Genomic DNA, 16,271 nt, shown 5'->3' on the forward strand with positions numbered 1-16,271 from the left:
AAAGTTATAATGTAATTTTCTCTCTCTCTCTTTTTTTTTTTTTTTGCTTTTTTTCCTCCCTCCACTCCACCCTAGAAATGTTTGTGTGTGTGGACATGTGTATGTGTATAATACCATTCTATACATACTAATATTTATCAGTTCTTTCTCTGGATGCATATAGTGTCTTCCTTCATATGTCCTTTGAAGATAATTTTGGGTATTTGCAATAATCAAAATGACTTAGTCAATGTCATTCTTAAAAAATATTATTACTGTATGCATTCTCTTGGTTCTGCTTATTTTACCCTTCATTATTTCATTCAAGTCTATTTTTTCTAAGATCATTGAGCTTATCATGTCTTATAGCACAATAGTATTCAATCATGATCACATACAACAACTTCAGCCATTCCCTAGTTGACAGACATTCCCATAATAATTTCCAGTCTTTTCCACCGCAAAGAGAGCTACTACAAATATTTTAGAACATATAGGCTTTTTTCTTTCCTTTTTTCCTAATCATCTAGGGAAATAGACCTAGTACTGGTATTGCTGAGTTAAAGGGTATAGACAGTTTAATAAATCTTTGGACATAATTCCAGATTGTTCTCCAAAATGGTTGGATCAGTTTACAGTTCCATCAACAGTGAATTAGTGTACCAATTTTTCCATTCTCTCCATCACTTGTCACTTTCCCCTTCAATCATTTTAACCGAACTAATAGGTGTAAAATGATATCTCAAGCTTCTTTCAATTTGCATTTCTCTAAACAGTAATGATCTAGAGCAATTTTTCATATAACTATAAAGAGTTTTGATTTTTTCATTGGAAAACTGCCTGTTCATACCCTTTGACCATTTATCAATGGGAAATGACTTGTATATTCTTATAGATTTGACAAAGTTCACATATACATGTGTATATAATTTGAGATATGAGAACTTTATCTGAGAATCTGTCTATAAAAGTTTTCCCCCCAATTTCCTGCTTTTCTTCTGATTTTGGCTACATTTGTTTTATTTGTACAAAAAACCTTGTAATTGAAATTATCCATTTTATATGTCACGCTGCTCTCTTATTATTTCATTAATTATTCACCTATCGACAAGTTTAATAGGTAATATATTTTACATTCTTCAGATTTTGCTGTAATATCTCTCTTTATGTCTAGGTCATGTATCCATTTTGATTCACTAAGATTCATATCTTAGTAAATTGTATAAGATATTGGCCTATGCTCTCTCTTTCATTTTCAAAATTTCCATTTTGATGTTTGATTGGGGATTTTTGGTTTTGTTCTTTTTCTACATTCTTTTTTCTCTCTTTTATTGTATTATTTTAGCTGCACCTCACAAATTTTCTTATGTTGTCTCACTGTTGTCGTTCTCTTTAATGAATTTATTGATTATTTCTATGATTTGTTCTTTGGCTCATTCAGTTTTTAGAATTATGTTACATACTTTCCAATTAATTTTTTATCTGTGCTTCAAAGCCACTTGGACATTTTTTCTTTGAAGCTTTGACTGTAATTGTTTTGACTGCCTTTTCTCTGAATTTGTCTTGATCTTCCCTGTTACCACAGGAGTTCCATAGCCCTTCATTGAATCTTATTTTTATCGCATTATGCACTGAAAAGGATAGATATTTATGTATTTCAATATTCAATTGTGAATATACTCATATATGTATATATGTGTGTGTTTGCATATATGTGTATATGTATGTGTGTATTATACACATATGCACACACACATACACACACACATTTCCTTCTTTGGACCAATTCATATAAAATTGAAGTTCAAGCATTGACCATCCCCCACCCCCACCCCCACCATTTTCCCCTCCACTGTAAAATCTTTTCTTTGTATGCCTCTTTTATGTAAGAACATTTTTCCTATTCATTCCCTCCCTTCTATTTTCCCTCAGTGAATCCTTCTTATCCATCCATTTTTTAAAGATCATCCCAACATAATTGATTTGCTCCCATCTCCTCTATCTATGTAGACTCCTATCTCCTCTGTCTATGTAGACTCCTAACTGACTAATATTGATTAAGTTCCTAGGAGTTACATGTGCTATCTTCCCATATAGGAATATAACCAGTTTACCTTTATTTAATTCTTTATGACTTCTCTTTTGTGTTCACCTTTTTTACGCTTCTTTTGAGTCTTGTGTTTGAAAGTCCCATTTTCTCTTCTGCTCTGGTCTTTTCATAAGAAATGATTAAAAGTCCTCTATCATTAAATATTCATTTTTAACTCCAAAGAATTATGCTCAGTTTTGCTCTTAGGTTATCCTTGGTTGTAATCCTTATTCTTTTGCCTTCTGGAATATCTTATTCTATGCTCTCTGCAATTTTAACATGGTGGTTACTAAATCTTATGTGCTCCTGACTTGTGTGAACCCCATGATATTTGAACGGTTTCTTTGGGCTGCTTTAAGTATTTTCTCTTTGACCTGGAGGCTCTGGAATTTGACTGTAATATTCCTTTGAATTTTCATTTTGGGAGCTCTTTCAGGAGGTGATCAAGTTATCCTTTCAGTTTCTATTTTACCCTTTTGTTGTAGGGTATCAGGACAGTCTTCCATTATAATTTCTTTATATTTTAAGTCTAGCTTCTTTCTTTTAAGGTGGCTTTTAGATAATCCAATAATTGTTTAATTTTCTCTCCTTGATCTATTCAGTCTTTTTTTTCTATTAGGTTTTTCACTTTTTCTTCTATTTTCTTTTCATTCTTTTGACTTCATTTTATTGTTTCTTGATGCCTTGTGAAGTCATTTTTAGCTTCCACTTGCCTAATTATAATTGTAAAGAATTTTTTTCAATGAGTTCTTGTTCCTCTTTTTCCATCACAAAAATTCTGCTTTTTAAGGAGTTATTTTCTTGGGTGAAGTTTTATACCTCTTTTACCATTTGGCTAATTCTGTTTTTAAATTCTTATTTTCTTCAATATTTTTCTGCCTCTTTTTCCAAGCTTTGTTATTTGTCTTTTCATAATTTTTTTGAACTGATCTCATTTCTCTTCCTAATTTATCACTATTACTTGATTTTTAAATTGTTTTAACTCTTCTAGCAATCCTTGTTGAGCTTGAATCCATTTCAGTTTTTTTTTTCTTTCAGGTTTTTCTTATAGTTGTTTTGACATTATTGTATTCTGAGTTTGTATTTTGCTCTTCCCTGTCACCATAGTAGCTTTTTATGGCCACATTATTTTTTTGTTATTGATGTTTGCTCATTTTCCAAGCATATTTCTTGACTTAAAATTTATGTTAAAATTAGGCTATGTTGCAGAGTGAAATGAGGAGTACTAACTCAATCTATAGAATTTTTTACACTGATATTTTAAGAAGTAGTTCTGGAGTATCAGGAGTTTTTCATGCTTTTCAAGGTGGTTCTTCAAAGTTTTCAAGAGGTGTAGTGATTGATCTGGTCTGCATTCTGGTCCCTATTGAGAAACACTTCTTATCCCTTGAGACCAGAAATGCTACTTCTCCTTGGGACCCCTGCTCCCTTGACTACAAGTATTCTTTTCCATTCTAGAAGTGTAACTCAGAAATGAGTATAGGCAATGGAGTTGCGAAAGAGTGCCTAGTCTTATCCAGTATTAGCACAGGAGTTCTCTATCACTTCTTTTTATCATTTGTCAGATCCCCTTACCATAGCTAGACTGAGCTTTTGAAACTAGTGCTCCTGTTACTGCCACAAGCAAGGCACGTAGCTGATGTTGCTGCCACCTGTGCTCCTAGCCAGTTCCCACCCAGCTACCACAGACCTATCCTTCTCACCTTCTGTAGCACCAGTACAATACCCACAGCAGCTGCCATGGATGTGCATGCATATTTCCAGGGTAAATTCATAAATTATAAACTTTCTATACTAGAAAGCTACTTCCACCATGGTAGCAAGGAAGTTTGTACACATAACCAATAGAATGAGGACTGCCATCCCTTAGTCTTCCTTCCATCAGGCCTCCCCACAAACAAGCTCCCTTAGGCAAAATGCCCCTCTCTCAACCAGGCTAGCCGCTCTGCTCTGTTCTGCTCTGCCTGCTGCCTCTTTCTCAGCTGCATCTCACTCTGTCTCTGCTGTACCTCTCCTATTCCTCCATGGCTCCCTGTGACTTAGACTGTGGGCTGGGTCAAAGCTTAAAGCAAGTCACATGGGCCTAGTAAAGGGCAGGGAAGACCTTCAAATTACCTTAACATTGCACCTTCTAGGTTGTCTTGGGCTGGAAAAATATCTCATTCTTACCTATTGTTGGCCTTACCACTCCAGAATTATATTTAAGGCATTATTTTAAATTATTTGGAGGAAAATGTTAGAAGATCTCCACTGTAAGTGTCTCCTCTACTTTGCCATCTTTATAACTTATTTTTCAATTGATATTCTACTACCAACTAAACTTAAAAACAATGCAGAACAAAGCTCTACTCCCTAGTTCCAAACAATATGGAGTATTGATTCAATATACTTTTGGTGTAGTCATGTGACTCATTATGACTCCACCTAACTATATTTTTATACAGCTTATATCTCTTCAATGTGTCCACAAATCTCTTGTCAGAGACTGCATCCAGTGCCTTGGTAGAAATCATACATATTCCATTGCTAAAATTTCTCTCATCTCTAGGTCTAATAAAAAAAGACAAGAAAATAACATTGGTTTCTTTAGAGTTGTTCTAATTAGTATGCAAAGGCTCCTGGTGATTGCCATATCCTAACTAACTATCAATGTTCATAAATCAAATATTTAATAATCTATTCTAAAACTTTTCTAGAGAGTAACTACTAGTTAAGGATCTAGTTTACCCTTTTTAAAAAATAATCTAGAGAATATTTGCTTGACTGCATTTTTCAGATACCTTCTCCCATTATTTACTTTTCCTATTAGTGATATCGTTAGTATTTTCAGCACTTTTGAATGACATTTATCTAAACCGGTAGTTTGGAATTTACTTAGAGCTCGACATTAATCCTAGGTTTCAGTTTCTTCCTAACCATATGTTTTCTAGACTTTTCATTCTGAAGAACATTCCATTTTTATGGAGAAGATAGAAACAAAGAGTTGTGCAGTTTTGCTTCCCATTAATATGCCACCATCTGCCTCAATGAGTTTTCACCTTCTTGTTCTTTTTTTGTGAACATATCTTTAAAAATTTTTTGTTGTCCTTAGCATTTTTAGTAAGCTTTAATTTATTCTGACTATGCTTGTATTCCATAATTAGATGGTAGAGGATAAATATCACCATAGATGGATTTCAAAACAGTTAATTGACTACATGATTTTACAGCCAAATGCTATAGTGCTGCATTAATTTTTGCTGTTCACTTGGGAATGTAGCTGAAAGAAGTTCAGTGAGATTAATTGTTTCTGAATTCATACTCACATTCTGTGATTGAAATTTTCCACCTAGAATTTATCTACCTCAGAATATCATTTAAAATTTAAAACATGCAGTTTGTTTTATATTTCCCCCATAATATTCAAACAAGGGAAGGAATACTTGATATCGTCAGTATGGATGGTCCCACCAGTGGTGCAAATCACTGCCCAACCTGTGTTGGTCTCATACCCTCCAGTAAGTTTACCATAAAGTCCATACCTACTGATCAGAAGGATTTACTAGTTTTTGCATCATGAAGACATCCATGTACCACACCGGTTGTCTATTACTTATGTTTTGTTCTCACTTCAGTATCAATCCACAGTCTTCTTCATGATATATTTCTTTGCTGTCATGCTTTCTTTATGCTCTTTCTTCTTTATAGTTCCTTGTTTATGGGTTGCAGCCTGTTCTCATCCTCTGTACTGCTCTCTGAGCGATATTCAGTTATAATTCTTCAGAGACTATTGTTCCCTGGCTCCTAGTCATACAACTGCACTGTTAGAATATTAGTATTGAATAGGTGGTCTTTTGTTTTGGAGAGAAGTTGGGGAATGATACAAGGAGCTTTTCAGTTTCATAAAGGGAATCCAGGCTACCCTCTCCTTGTTTAATTTTTGGGTCCATATCCTTGACTAATTTGTGATATCTGTCTAAAGTTCTACTAAGATATTATATGTGACTTTGGTTATAAAATGCAGTATTTCAAAATCATAAATAACTTCAGTGTTATGTTATTGTATTATTAGTATTATAAACACAAATTTATTATTTCAGCATTCCTCACATTACATGACTTTTAGTATTTAGCATAAAATAATACAGAAATAAATGGATAATTTTTCAGCTATAATTAAATTTCTGGTGGGAAAGGAGAAGGTGTCATTGTGTATAGGTAGTTACATAGATAGAGCAGCATTTCCCACCTTTTTTCATATATGAGTTAGCAATTTGGAATGACTGATTTTTTTCTTATTCAGGATACAATGGCTTTTAACTCAACTCTTCTGAGACCTCGGGTGATTGGAGAATGGGTTGGTCGGGAAGAAAATGATGCTGATCCTCTTGCTGCTGAAATGTTGCAACCTCCAATTCCCAGAAGTAAAAATGAGCAGTGGGGAAGTGAAGACAGCACTACTAGCCCCGCAGGAAGGTAAGATTGGGCATCTCCAGCATGATGATTACTATCTTCAGTAAATGAGCTTGTTTGTCTACGCCTGGTGACCTAATTCATTGCTATAATCCAAGTTGATTTACATTATCCTCAATGTACTTCAAATATTGCCCTATCTCATTATTATAGAATTTGTTATTAATAAACTTGATTCCCCCTTCAGATATGAAAATAAAAACCTCAGCATTCTAAGAGAAATGAATAAAATGTAGAATAAACTTTCAATGAATATGTTGTTATTGTCTAACAGAACTGAACTATTAAAACTTTTCTTGGTTGTGATAAATTAATGAAGAGCTATCATTTGATAGCTAAGTAAAGGAAAACCCCTATAATTATAAGGGGTGAAAGAGATGGAGAGGAAAGGATTGGATGAGGTAAATAAATTGGTGCTCTGGCTTTAAACCTCAATGGCATCATCGGACTTTGACATGTATGCTTTATAAACTGTGAAGCACCATGTAAATGTGAGATGTTATAGTGCCCAGCCCAGACCAGAACGCTTGTTGAATGAATGAAAGCATTTATGAAACACTTACTATGTTCTAAACACTGTGTACTGATTTCTGAGGAAACATATAAAAGCAAGATACTCTCTGCCCTCAAGATATGACATTCCCACAAGGAGAAATAATATGTATAAATTAGTCCTGGTTAGAGAATAGTAATTTAGGAAGTAGGAATGTTGGTGAGTGGAGACATAGAGGAGTCAAGTATTACACTTTCTCCAGAAGCAATGATAATATGGATTGGATTATTGTTGCCAGAACAGAAAGAGCCAAGTGCATGGTGGGGGTCGGGAGTAGGGAGGAGGAGGCAGTAGGAGTAAGTGCATAGCAGAGTGAATGAAAAGGGGATGGCTGAGTTAGAGAGTGGGAAGTAGTAGTAGTAGTAGTAGTAGTAGTAGTAGTAATAGTAGTAGTAGTAGTAGTAGTAGTAGTAGTAGCAGTAGCAGCAGCAGCAGCATGATGTACATGTATATATCTTATTTACATGTTCTGTAACACTAGGGATTTTTTAAACTTACTTTAAATATGTTTTTAACTATTACAGGTTTGAAAAATTCAAAATTTCTACTTATCCCATTTACTTTAGATAGTCAAACAAAGATTTGATGTGGACTAAGTAAATTTCTCACTAGAAAGTTGCTTCACTTGCTAACATAAACAAGTTCTTTTCATGCTTAGTTCTCCCATTTTTCTTCTGTTTTTTCCCCATGTCAAATTTAGAAGTTTGGAACCAATAACTATCCTTTCTCAAGGAGAGAATTGTATTCACTAGAGTGAAACAGCTTTTGGTAATTCTTTTCTCTTACTTATCACTTGAATGGAGGTGAAAAATTTTCAGACTGCTCATTAATGTACTTCAGTCATAAAAAAATGGATCCCCTTTCCATGAAAAATGACTTTTACATTATTTAAAAAGTTGAAGTGACTTGTGTGGAATAGAAGAAAATCATTTTTAAAAATCCATTTGCCCTCCTTTTATGAAATGTCAGATCAATTCCAGCTGTCAACAAGGGTATTTTTATCTTTAATACCTGACTTGTGAAATAGACCAGCCTTTTAATTTTATATACTGACAGATATTAACTTTGTAGTATTAAATAAAGAATGAATATATCTTGGTACTTTGAATATGGTCATCTCATTAATCTAATCCACTTACTGAAACCATTTCCATGCCTGTGTTTCTTTCCTCACCATGGTGATAACTATGCCAAGCATACCATCAACCCCACCTTTAGATTCTTCTCCAGAAAAGGGGAAAACTTTCAGACAACCTAGACTAGCAGTTTATAGCTAGACAGCCTTGACCCTGAAGAGTTGTTTGAAGTTCTTATTTTTAAATTTTTTCCCTCAAGTATTCTAATCCAAATTTATACATATCAAGGTGTAGCTCAGCCATTAATCAGATGCGTAACCATGGGCAAGTCCCTTAAATGCTCAGAACCTGTTTTCTCATTTGTAATATTAGAATGTTTGATCACATAATCAATAAAGTTCCTCCTAGTTCTCTGGTTGCTTATATGACATTTCATATGCTTATGGTACAGAATGCAGAATGCTGTCCAAACTGGATCAGGTGTCACTGAATAGTTTCAGGATCATAGGCTATGTACTACACATTGTACCTGTGTAGAACTTAGTTGTGCTTTTAATTTTAAAAATGAGCACTCACATCTTCAATGTTAATAAATAAAGATGCCTTTAATATAAGTTTAATCTGAATAGTTTAATTAGACTTTGCAATAGCTCAGGGTAATAGATTTCCTAGAATTGCTTAATAAGTTCTAGCAGGAAGTGTTAAATAGGCTTGTCAAGTCTTGAAAGTGTAATGAAGCTTCTGTAATCACCTCATTAAAACGTGAATAATCTCCCAAAATACTATAGAAATGATGAATTGACTTTCTATATTACATTAGTGTTGTAATGAGTTTGTGCATATACAATTTAGAAGTGGAAGTGGTTACAAATGAGAAACTTAAATTTAAAGATGACATAGAAGTCTGATCTCCTTTCCCAACAGATTGCTTGATGTTCATTAAAATCAACAGGAGTCATATGAGGCAAGAAGAAAGATAATTAACTTATCTATAACTAGGCAGTGGTTCTGAATGCAATTTCCTGATGGTGACTGCTTACTTGGGCATGGCTACGAGTGCCTATTTGTATGTGTGTGTAGATTATGCATACTTACTGTCGCAGAGACATCATCCTCATCCTCATCCTCATAGCTCTAGCATTTGTATAGTGCTTACTAGATGCCAAGAACTATACTAAGTGCTTTACAATTACCATTTTACCAATTTTTAGATAAGGGAACTGAGGCAAACAGAGATTAAATGACTTGGCCAAAGCCACATAGTTCTTAATTGTATCAGGTTGGAATGGAACGCAGTTCTTCCTGACTCTAGACCAAGAAGTATCTTGTGAAAAAATAGCAGATAAATCAGTATAGCTGGTTTATTGTTATTATTGTTATTACTGAATCAATTTCCTACCCCTAATCCATCAGTGGCTTATTTAGTGATTCTGGAACAACATTTCTGACAAAAATATAAAATGAATTTATGATGAATCTGCTACATGAATTAAGCAAGGAAAGCTTTATAGCTGATTGGTACTGTGAAATCTTGAAATATTTGGCATTGTACATTACATGTGTCAAATACTTCTCTTTATAGTTAAGCAATGCAAATAGCTGCATCTTTTTCTCAAGTACTAAGAATTTGCTTTCAAGTATGCTTATTGGAGACATTTCTGACAAGTTGAAAATTTTTACCTTTGCCTCTAAATAGGATATTCAGGAGTCATTGAAATAAAATATTCCCGTGTAACATGATATATTCTTTACTGTGTTTATGTCTTTGTGATAGAAAGGTTAAAAAAATATTCCTGTATGCCTGACTGAGCAAACCATTTGATCACTCTATTGGTGACAATAGAAAGTAGACACCATTTTGTTTTGTCAGTAAGAGGATTTTTTTTTAAGAAAGCAAATGATTATTGTTAAATATAATATAAATATTCTATAGAACTGTTTTATACCATTGCCATGGGGCACGGGTCCAAAGATTGGTTGATAAAGAGCAGTGTTCATATGACATAGGCAGGTCCATCTTTCCCCACTCTTTCTCTGCTTCACTCAAATCACCATTAAACATTTTGTTTTCCCTTACAAAAGACTAATAATTCTATGTAATTAAATAAATACTGGTTAGTTATCTATTCAGTAGTGAAATTGTGCTTGGTACAGGTGATAGACAACCGTGAAAAACAGTATTCCCTCAAGGCTTTGCAACATACATACTATCTGCTTTGGAGATCTCTTCAGCTCTTATGGGTTCAATTGTTATTACTATGTATATGATCTTAGATCCAACTATCCAGCCCTAATCTCTCTCCTGAGCTACAGTTCTGCTTTACCAACTGCCTTTTGGATTTCTCACAATGTCCTGGAAACATCTCAAGTGCAACCTGACCAAGTAAAAATTCATAATTATTTTTCCCAAATCTTACCTTTTTTATTGTTGCCATTTTCTATTACAGTTATACATTGGTACCACCATCTTCTTATTAACACAGGCCTGGAACTTCGATATCGTGCTTGACTCCTCACTAAACTCACTTCACATCCAGTCCTTTGCCAAATTTTGTTGTTCCTATAGATCATCTTTCACTCATGTGCACTTCTCTCTGCTCGGACAACCATACTCCTGCTCAGCCCCTAATAACCTTTTGCCTGGACTACTGTAATAGGTTTCCAATCATCAATCAAGTCTCACATCACTTCAATCTATCCTCCACTCAGCTGCCAATGTAATTTTTTAAGGCCTAGGTCTGACCATGTCTTCCTATTGTCAATAAAGTACACTGGCTGTCTAGGATCTCCAAGATCAATGATCAAGCCCCCTTGTTGGCTCTTAGATCACTTTTTCCCTCCTTGCTCCTTTCTCCATTTCTACTCTTCTTACACTTCTCCAAATAATCAACATTCCAGCTGTACTGGTGTGTCTGCTATTCTTTTTACAAGATACTTCACCATGCCTTTTTACTAGCTAGGCCTTTCCCCTTTGAGATTACCTTTGATCTCCCTTGAACATATCTTGTATTTTTCCTAGTTATTTCCGTGTTGCTTCCACTATTAAAAAATCAGATCTTGAAGACAAAGACTTCTCCCCCCCTTTCTCTAAATGCTCAGAACTTATCATAATGATTGGCATATAGGTAGCACTAATAAGGGCAAGTTAGTGCAGTGCATAGAGTGCTGGGCCTGATATCAGGAAGATTCATCTTCCTGAGTTCAAATCTAACCTCCAACACACTAGCTGTGTGACCCTGGGCAAGTCACTTAACCCCATTTGCCTCAGTTTTCTCACCTATAAAATGAGCTGAAGAAGGAATTGGCAAACCACTCCAGTATCTTTGCCAAGAAAACCCTAAATGGAGTCATGGAGTTGGACATGACTGAAACAACTGAACAACCACAAAATGCTTACTGACTAATTGAATGACAAAGCCTGCAATATCTCTGGTACAGTGGTGAAATTGAATCAAAGGACCTGGGTTTAAATCCAAGCTCTTCCACTGAACCCCTCTAGATCTTGCCCTTTCTTCATCTGTAAAATAACAGAATTGGACTGAAATGACCTTCTAAGTTCTAAATTCTTGATCTTGTGCTCCAGTAAGGTAAAGAGACATACAAGAATAGCATGAAATATGGCAGAATATAATCCACACATGTTAATAACAACAATATTAATAATAGCAGTTAACATTTGAATGATAATATAATATTTGCCAACCTGTGTTATGTAGATTAAAATTTGATGAGGGTAAGATCACTTTAAGCCTAGGGGATCAACAAAGATATGATGAAGGAGGTTTCATCTGGGAAAAGATGCAAATAAAGGGAGAAATGTAGGGAGTGCATTCTATGAGAGTGACAGGAGTGGGACAGAGATACTTGAGAAAATACAAGAATGTGGGATATTGTAGGCTGCTAATTATCTAGTTTGGCCAGAATATAAAGTGTGTAAATAGAGAATGTAAGTTGAATGTAAGTTGGACTGAGTTTGTCAAGGGCCTTTAGTACCAGTCTAAGGAATTTGCATTTTATCTTATGTTTTGCAATAATTATAACTAATGAATTTTGTTTTTTTCAATTAAGACATTTTTTTTTATCTCCCTCACACACACGCCCCAAGTTAAAAGAAAATCCTTGTAGTAAATGTGTATAGTAAAGGAAAACATTAATTGTCCATATCCAAAAATGTATGTCTCATCTAAATCTTGAATCCATCACCTCCCTTTCAAGGAATGGGTAAAATTAAACATCATCAGCACTTTGGAATCGTAGTTGATCACTGCATTCATCAAAAAATCTTAAGGATTTTTGTCTTTTCTTTCTTCCTTTTTTTCTTCTGCTTTCTTCCTTCCTTCCTTCCTCTTTTTCCTTCCTTCCTTCCTTCCATCTTACATCTTTCAAAGCTGTTTGTCTTTAGAGCATTATTACTATCCTGGATCTACTCACATCATTTTGTATCAGCTTATATGTGCTCCCAAATTTCTCTGAAATCATAATCATAAGATTATTAAAATGAATTATAGTAGGTTCAAAGTTATGATTAAGAATGTTTTGTGTATATATGTATATGTACGTACTCATACACAAATACATGTGTATATATACATATATGCATACATACCCCTTGTCCCTTTCAAGATAGAAAATTCTTAAAATGAAAGCTAATTCAACAATTCAATAATTAAACAATGATAATATACATATTCATAGATAACTAGGTATATTTTGAGGAAGGTAAGGAATATATACATGGAATCTGAAGCTGGATTTGGGAATTAATATCATATATGGATTAATGTATTTATAATAAATTTCTGAGTTCACATATGATCTTTCTTGCTGTTAGCTTACTAAAAAGGTAAAGTATTGCTTTTGTCAAAAAAATCTCTTTAAAAATATATTTCAGTTTTACTATGAATTGTTAGAAATAGAAATTGAACTTGATTTCATTCATATATAAATAAATTGCTACATGAAAAAACATTTCATTAGGTCTACATATAATTACTGATTACCTATCTTCTATAATTCACTACAAAATGGTTTTCAGAATGAATAAAAATAATTTCTTAATCACTGTATGCAAAGCACTGTGCTAAGTACTGAAATATATGTGGTTACTGTTCACTTGTTTCAATCATGTCTGACTCTTCATGACCCCAGTTGGGGTTTTCCTGAAAAAGATACTGAAGTGTTTTGCCATTTCCTCCTCTAGCTCATTTTACAGATGAGGAAATTGAGGTAAATTGGGTTAAGTGACTTTGTCCAGGCTCACATAGCTTGAAAGTGTCTAAGGCCAGATTTGAACTCAAGAAGATGAGTCTTCCTGACACTAAGCCCAGCATTCTATTTGCTGTGCCACCTAGCTGCTCAGGGGGAAGAAAAATGTGTATGTGTGTTTTATATAATATACATGCATTATAATATATTATATTATTGTGTATATACACGCATATGTATATATGTACAGAGAGAGTTTTATTTATTCATTTTATTTACTTATTAAAAACTCATTATATACTCCTAGTGTGACATTTAAAAATTAATTAGTCATTTTATTAATAGTGCTAGCATTTTAATAAAAAGATGTCAGTGGCACTTTCAGATGCCAAAGACAATCATGGGAGTAAACTCACAGGTTATATGCCCTTGGATAAAGGTTTTCCTAGCAATCAACTCTGATTAGTTAAGTAATAAGAGACAATGAATATATTGCAATAAAGGGCTGGACCTATTCTTTTTTTTAGGCTAAAAAAGTTTATTGCTTTCTTTAAAAGAAATTTATATAGGTACATATGTGTATTTCTTTATAAAGATATATAGATATATGTAGATATGTGTGTATATATATATATATATATATATTATTTATTTTTAGATTTAGACATCCATTCCCACAAAATTTTGAGTTACAATTTTTCTCCCCATCTCTCTCCTCCCCCCACCCCATAATACCTTGCATTATGATTAGCCTTTCCCTCAATGTATCCTCCCTTCTATCACACCCCACCCTTCCCTTATCCCCATCTTCTCTTTTTTCTTGTAGGGCAAGATAAATTTCTGTACTCCATTACTTGTATTTCTTATTTCCCAGTTATATGCAATAATAATTCTCAACATTCATTTCTAATACTTTGAATTCCAACTTCTCTCCAACCCTCCCTCCCCACCCATCCCCACTGAGAAGGCAAACAATTCAATACAGGCTATTTATGTATCATTTTGCAAAAGACTTCCATAATAGTCATGTTGTGTAAGACTAACTATATTGCCTTCCATCCTACCCTGTCCCCCTCTTTTTTCTATTCTCTCATTTGACCTTGGCCCTCCCCAAAAGTATTTACTTCTAGTTACTTCATTCCCCCATTTGCCCTCCCTTCTATCATCCCCCTCACCCCACTTGTTGCCTTCTCCCCTACTTTCCTGTAGTATAAGATAGATTTTCATACCAAATTTAGTGAGCATGTTATTCCTTCTTTAAGCCAAATGTGAAGAGAGTAAGCTTCATTTTTCCCCTTTCACCTCTTCCCTTTTCTCCTCCATTGAACAAGATTTTTCTTATCTCTTTCATGACTGATAGCCTGCCCCATTCCATTTCTCCCTTTCTCCTCCCACTATTTTCCTCTCTCATCCCTTAATTTTATTTTATTTTTTTATGGATATCATGTCTTGTGACTCAACTCAACCTGTACTCTTTGTCTATATGTATATGTATATATATATATATATATATATATATATATATATATATATATATATATACATATATATATGTGTGTGTGTGTGTGCTCGCGCGGGGCGCGCGTGTGCACTCACGTGCATAACCCCTCCACCTACCCAAATACTGAGAAAAGTCTCAAGAGTTACAAACATTATCTTTCTATGTAGGAATGTAAACAGTTCAGCTTTAGAAAGTCCTTTATGATTTCTCTTTCCTGTTTACCTTTTCATGCTTCTCTTGATTCTTCAGTTCTGGTCTTTTCATCATGAATGCTTGAAAATCTTCTATATCATTGAATGACCACTTTTTCCCTTGAAGTATTATACTCAGTTTTGCTGGGTAGGTGATTCTTGGTTTTAATCCCACTTCCTTTGACTTCTGAAATATTCTATTCTGAGCCCTTCAATCCCTTAATGTAGAAGCTGCCAGGTCCTGTGTTATTCTGATTGTATTTCCATCATACTTGAATTGTTTCTTTCTAGCTCCTTGCAATATTTTCTTCTTGACCTGGGAACTCTGAAATTTGGCCACAACATTCCTAGGAGTTTTTCTTTTCAGGTCTCTTTCAGGAGGTGATCAGTGAATTCTTTCAATATTTGATTTACCCTCTGATTCTAGAATATCAGGGCAATTTTCCTTGCTAATTTCATGAAAGATAATGTCTAGGGTCTTTTTTTTGATCATGGCTTTCAGGTAGTCCCATAATTTTTAAATTGTTTCTCCTGGATCTATTTTCCAGGTCAGTTGTTTTTCCAATGAGATGTTTCACATTATCTTCTATTTTTTCAATCTTTTGGTTTTGTTTTCTAACTCCTTGGTTTATCTCATAGTCATTAGCTTCCCTGAACTCCACTCTTTCTTTTAAAGAACTATTTTTTTCAGTGAGCTTTTGAACCTTCTTTTCCATTTGACTAATTCTGTTTTTTAAAGCCTCCTTCTCCTCTTGGCTTTTTGGACCTCTTTTTCCAATTGAGTTAGCCTATTTTTAAAGGTGTTATTTTCCTCATCACTTTTTGGTTCTCATTTAGCAAGCTGTTGACTCATTTTTCAAACTCTTCTATGGCCTGGGCCCATTTCATATTCATTTTGGAGGTACTGGAGACAGAAGCCTTGACTTCTTCTCACAGTATGCCTTGTTCTTCCTCATCTGAATGGATTGAAGGGAGACACCTGTTCACCAAAAAGTAACCTTCTATGGTCTTATTTTTTCCCCCTTTTTGGGCCTTTTCCCAGCCAGTTACTTGACTTCTGAATACTTTGTCAAGAGGAGGATCCTAGTGCTCCTCCTCCCCCCAGTACCATGCTCAAGGCTGAGATTCAGATCAGCTGCTCAATTCCCCCAGGGGCTTTGGGGAGGAGCAGGGCCACCACTGAGGGCTGAGGTTCAGCTAAGTTGCTCAATTCCCCCAGAAGCTT

General features: G+C 34.5%; 1 protein-coding gene across 5 annotated transcripts in view; it reads left to right on the forward strand.

Annotated features, from left to right (window-relative positions):
* C4H8orf34 (chromosome 4 C8orf34 homolog) overlaps window positions 1-16,271 on the forward strand; it is a 451,431-nt gene that overhangs the window by 154,080 nt on the left and 281,080 nt on the right. For all 5 annotated transcript variants that reach the window (XM_072604793.1, XM_072604790.1, XM_072604789.1 and 2 more), the window contains one exon: window positions 6,351-6,523. In XM_072604793.1, coding sequence (XP_072460894.1) covers window positions 6,351-6,523 — 173 coding nt within the window. The remainder of the gene's footprint in view (window positions 1-6,350; window positions 6,524-16,271) is intronic.

Source organism: Notamacropus eugenii, chromosome 4 (genome assembly GCF_028372415.1).
Source record: "Notamacropus eugenii isolate mMacEug1 chromosome 4, mMacEug1.pri_v2, whole genome shotgun sequence".
Classification (NCBI taxonomy): Eukaryota; Metazoa; Chordata; class Mammalia; order Diprotodontia; family Macropodidae; genus Notamacropus; species Notamacropus eugenii.